The sequence below is a fragment of the Apteryx rowi genome, unplaced genomic scaffold, assembly GCF_003343035.1.
Source record: "Apteryx rowi isolate R43461 unplaced genomic scaffold, aptRow1 scaffold_141, whole genome shotgun sequence".
Taxonomy (NCBI): domain Eukaryota; kingdom Metazoa; phylum Chordata; class Aves; order Apterygiformes; family Apterygidae; genus Apteryx; species Apteryx rowi.
The window spans coordinates 115,130-120,483 of NW_020447653.1; the positions used below are offsets into that span (position 1 = coordinate 115,130).

At 61.9% G+C, this 5,354-nt stretch overlaps 1 protein-coding gene across 1 annotated transcript; it reads left to right on the forward strand.

Annotated features, from left to right (window-relative positions):
• Positions 1-673: 673 nt before the first annotated feature.
• On the forward strand, positions 674-5,337 carry SCN4B (sodium voltage-gated channel beta subunit 4). Its single transcript, XM_026057889.1, has 4 exons — positions 674-803; positions 3,877-4,037; positions 4,699-4,924; positions 5,204-5,337. Exons 1-4 carry the CDS (start codon positions 758-760, stop codon positions 5,335-5,337), a joined length of 567 nt encoding a protein of 188 aa, XP_025913674.1. The 5' UTR covers positions 674-757.
• Positions 5,338-5,354: the final 17 nt, after the last annotated feature.

Here is a 5,354-nt window from a genome sequence, read left to right on the forward strand (position 1 = left end):
GCTCGCCGCTGCTTTGCATCCGGCCCGCCCGCGGCGCGGGGATCGGACGCCGCTGCTCGGATGAATTTCCCACCCGTGAGCGCTGATACGGTTATCTCTGCTCTGCAGACGGAGAGTCCGAAGCACTGAGGATAAGTGACTTGTCCAAGGTGACTTCGCAGCCGAGTCCGGGAGAGGACTCTGAAGTCCTGCCTCCAGCCCCCTGCCCTGCCTGCATCGGTCGCTAACATCACCAGAGCTTCCTCCTGCGAGCGCTGCGGCTGCATCGCGCTTTGCCCTGCTCCGCTCGGCTGCTCTGCGAGCAGGGACCGCTGCTACCTGCCTGCTAACGTGAACCGGGGGAATAGCCGTAGGGAAGCAATGCRCTGCTTGAACACAGCCGCCAGCACGCCCGCCGACAGGTCGTTCTTTTTACAGTCTATTTGGGAAACAACCATTTGCATGCGCTTCTCCCCAGCTCGGGGACGAACCCATACCGCAGGGCCACCGCTTGGAGCATGACACCCAGACCCGTGCCTGGGGACACCCGAAATCCCCCGGCTGCCTGGAGAAGGAAGGAGGTTTGCAGCCATTCCCCTCCCTGCCGCAGGCCCCRCTGGGGCTGCTTCCAAGCCACCTGCATCCGCCAGCACCCGCCGGCYGCACTCCTGCTCCTGTAGGTCATCCTCTTGCTAATGGGTGTAGAGGGCCTAAAAGCAAGGGCTGCATTTGCAGCCCTCACTGCTGGGAAACTCCCTTGAGAGGCATTTTRCAGGGCATGGTTCTTAAGTGTATTTTAAATGAGCTGGAGACACCAAAGGCAGGTAAGTACCTGACTCCCTGCAGCATYTGGATTCTATTCCCTGCTCTCTTTTGAAAGTCCCTGCTCGGATAAATGCAGTGCAAGCTGCTTTCAGCAGGGGGGCTGAGAATGTGGTGCTAGGAGAGACTCGGAGACACTGGACAGCAGGATGCTGGGGGTGGAAATGGGAACTTTGTCACACTGGTTGCTCTTGTGGGCCGGGAGCCTGGAGGTGGGAGGGGAGAGTTTCTGTGCAGATCTCTGTGGCCGAGTGTTTCGGAGATGCCTTTGCTCTCCAGGGAGTGGTGGTGGGCAGCACGGCTTTCCCCGCTGGCACTCGTGGGAAGAGACCTGGGTGTCCTGCCGCGAGCAGGCTCGGGGGCCTCGGCGGAGAGGAGCCCGGCCAGCCCACCAGCGCTGCTTGCTCTCTGTGCCAGGAGCTCGTGCTGGTTTTTACAGGCAGCAGAAGTTTTTATGGGGCACCGTTTCCACAGCCAGTGGCTGTTCAGACGAATCCCGCATCCTCTTCCCGTGAGGCCAGTGCTTCCCAGACAAGGTCCCTGGTGGGCTGCAGAAAAACCGGAGGGTCCGCAGCAGCCCTGGAGTGAAATTCCTGCTCTGGGCCCTGGCCCGGGTTGGAGGGCTGCTGCTGCTCTCTCGGAGGCTGCGTCCCGTGCCCAGCACTAGTGCGTGCAGCTCGGTGGCTCTGGGACCCCRCGTGGGGGGACTTGCCCCGCGCGCTCGCCCTCCCTGCAGGAGCAAAGAGCAGGCAGCCAGCGCTCCAGCGTTAGCAGGAGCGGCTGCTCCCCGGGTCTCCTTCCTCTGCCTTTTGGGGGAGAACTGTGCCTGCAGGTGTGGGCGGTAGCCTGGAGCCCCCCCGGGGCTGGACTTTTCCTTTGAAGYGAACGTTGGCCTGGAGAGGCTCCAAGCGGGGCGCTGGGGGTGCAAAGTGCAGCAGCTATGGGCGTAAGGCAAAGCAAGGGGGGCGGCTGAGGTAGCAGGTTCAGTAAGTAATCCACCAGCCTCCCGACGTGTTTTCCTCTGTGCTTTATTTAGTGGTAACATATCGCTTCTGTCTTCCTGAGACCACAGCATGACAGGAACAAGATCAGCCTCCATTTGCCCCACACATTCAATTCAGATTACGCTCATGATGTTATAATGGTGGCAGACAGGATTAAAAATGTTACAAGCTGCAAGGAGTCATCTTTCCTGTAAGTAACTGTCCCCTTGGAGGGACCTTCCTGCTCAGACATACCTGCAAAGCCAGGCGTCCCCCAGGGAGCAGCTCTGATTGCCCTGGGACCCTCCTGGCCCCGAAGTCCCCTCCRCAGCACGGTCACGGTGTGGGGGCCTGGCCGCTGCGAGAAACCTCCGTGCGGTGGGGATGGCTCCCCCACGTCAGATCGAGCCTCTCAAGCAGAACACAAGCTGCTTCTTTGTAAAGTTAAATAACTGTTTCGCTGCAGTGCTTGAATGCAGCACTGCAGCAGGGGCGGAAGGCCGGCGCGCGAGGCCGCCAGGCTCAGCCGGGGCGAGCCGTGCCCGGGGAGGCGTTAGCGCTGCACGTGCAGGAGAATAACTAAGCAGCTGAAGCGCTTGCGGAGATGACCTGTTCTGAAGCTGAGGGCAGTTCCTCTAAGTGCAGGTGTCAGTGGAGCTGCGGACTGGCTTGAAGGCACGGCAGGAGCTGTGACCCCTGTGTTTTTGGCTGTCTAAGGTTTTCCCTCGGAAAACAGGCTTACAGCCTTCTCTTTGGTAGCCTGGAGCTAGGGTGGGGAGGGCGAGGAGAGCGACTCGCGCCGTGCGCCAGGCAGGGCAGAGCAGTCCGAGCCCCGCGCCCTTGCCCTGACCGCGGGCATGAGGCTCTGCTCCCACGGCAGGGACAGCCACAGGTCTCAGCGAGTGCCGTCCCGGGGCACAGCTCAGGGACAGCCCCGAGGAAGACCTCTCTGGCCAAAGGGGGCAGGCAGCCCCAGGCGAAGCCAGCCCGGGTGCCCCCCGGCCGACGGGGGAGGCAGGGAGGTGGGCTGTCTTCTGCCTTCTCCGGAGGCGCAGCCCCGGCTGCCCCGGGAAGGCAGAGCGCCGGGGCAAGGCTTTGCAAGGACGAGGGGGTCCCCGCTGCCGCTGAGGTCTGGGAAGGGGGAGGATGATGCTCTGCTGGCTTGTGTCGCGTGGTGCAAGCAGGGCAGGGCCGCGGTGTGGGGCTGCTCCCCTGGTCCAAAGCGAAGCATCTCTGTGCCCGCAGGAGGGGRTTCGTGCAGACGCCGCTGGCCCCAGCCTGGTGCACAGCAGGGCAGTGCCGTTCCCCTGTGCAGGACCCCGGCAGCTTTCAGACGTGCCCTTGGCTCTCGTAGCTGGGCTTGCATCTGCTCCTTCSATGTATTTCTTCCTGCTCTGCTAACGGGGAGGAGAGGAGCAGCAGAGCTGCCTTCTGCAGTTTGAAGGTCATCCGTCGGCTACAGCGGGAGGCGAAGCTTTCTGCAAGGCGGACTTGCTGGGATGCTGCTCCCGAGCGCTGCACAGGCTCTGTAAGGAGCCTGCTGCACCGGCTCACCCTGAGCCCTTCGCTGGGGGGAACGTCCAAGTGGCAGCCAGCCAGCATGGAAATGATAATTAGTGTTTGAACTCGTCGCTTTAAGAACAGAGAGCTCCGCTTTGCTTTGGGCTTTTTTCCCCCCTTTAAGGTTTAGCTGAAGGCGTTGTGGATAACATGCAAATCGGGCTTTCATTTGCATGCCTTCTCCTTGGTGAGAGGATGGCTCCCCTTGAATCCGCCCTGCCTCTGCAGGGTGCTGGACGCAGCCCGCTGCGCTCTCTCGGAGCAGGGACCCCTGCGTCCGCTGGGCTGCCCTGGCAGCCAGGCGCAGGCTGTGCCGGCTCCCCCGCCAGCTCCCAGGAGGCTGGGCGCATGGAGAAGGCTGGGGTCCTTGGCTGCATGTCCCCCCCGATAGCAAAGCACGTGCTCTTATTCGCATGGGCCCGAGCCAGGCAGCAGGCCTGGCTGCATCGCGGCCCGGGGAAGGACAGGTTGCAGCGAGCTGGACCGCCTGCCAGCACGGTGTCCTCACTCTCTCCTCCCCCCTCCCCGCCAGGTTTGCACATCTCCATCGCCTTCGCCTTGGAGGTATCAGTGGGGAAGACCAACACTGTGATGGCTCTGAATGGCTCCAATGTCCTGCTGCCCTGCATCTTCACCACCTGCATAGGCTTCCAGGACCTGGTCTTCACATGGTATTTCAACTCGACAGAGATGGTGGGTGGCTCTCCCGGCTTTGCCTCTGCTTCCTGGCAAGTCCTTGCAGATTTGCCCAGCGCAGAGCAGCACTGCGGCTCACCCACAGTTCCCTTCCTCCGCATGCGGGAGCCCTGCCAGCCAGGAGCGGCTGGGGCTGCATTCGCTCCCGGCATGTCCAGCTCTGGGGGCACAGGGCTGCGCAAACTGGGCGACTCCTGTCCCCACGCACGCTTCTGCTTTGGGGCGCAAAGCTGCTCTGGATGTTTTGCTGCTCATGAGTTCAGTCGTTTCTGTGAAATTCCTTGGTACCAACTTGAGAACCAGTTTCATTCCTTTTGCTCATAAATTGGCTGTTCAGGAGCAGGTCTGCACTTTGGGCAATATATGGTTCATTTTCTCCTCTGGAGCTTGCTCTGAAATGCTCTATGGTTTGGCTTCCCTTGGGGAATACTCTGCTCTTCAGCCTATGCTCTGCTCTTTGCTGTGGTCCTCACCATGGCTGCGCTGATCTGTCACTTGCCTGGTGGGCTGTGGCTCTGATCCCCTCCGTGCTGGGACATGTGGCCGGTCTTGTCTGTGCGTGCACAAGTGGGGCAGGGCAACCAGGCAGCGGCTCGAGCCTTTTCCTCGCCCGGAGTCCGGGCGCTGACGCCGCCCCGCCGCCTCCCTGCCTCTGCAGATTTACCACGGCAAGATCAAGAGCAAGGCCTCGGAGCCCTCCCTCGTGGGACGCAACCCCCGGGTCGAGTTCGTCGGCTCGACCACCGGGAAGGACAACAACATCTCCATAGTGCTGAGCGAAGTGGATTTCAGCGATGCCGGGAAATACACGTGCCACGTCAAGAACCCCAAGGAGAAGAACGCGCAGCACAGCGCCTCCATCTTCCTCACCGTCGTCCACAAGAGTAAGTGCCGCCAGGGCCCCAGCACGCCGCGAGGGGCAATGGGGCAATGGGGACGTGAACCCAAATGCGTCTGACCTCGTGCATGGTCGCAGCAGGGTGCTGGGAGACAGCTGGCTTCCCGGGGGCGGTTGCATCCCTAGGGAGCAGGGCCGGCCTCGTCCCTCTCATCCCGCCACTCTGCCGCGGGAGCCGTGCAGAGGGCGGGGAGCGGAGGGGCTGCCCTGCCGGGAGCCCCCCGCTCGCCCCTGCTGAGCCCTCTCCGGCCCCTTTCCCCGGCAGTGGTGGAGACGGACAACACCTTGACGCTCATCATCGTAAGCGTCGTGGGGGGCGTCATCGGCTTTCTCGTCTTCTTCATGCTGGTCAAGAAAGTTATCCTCTTCATCATCAAGAAGATGCAGGACAGGAAGTGAGTATGGACGCGTGCCGC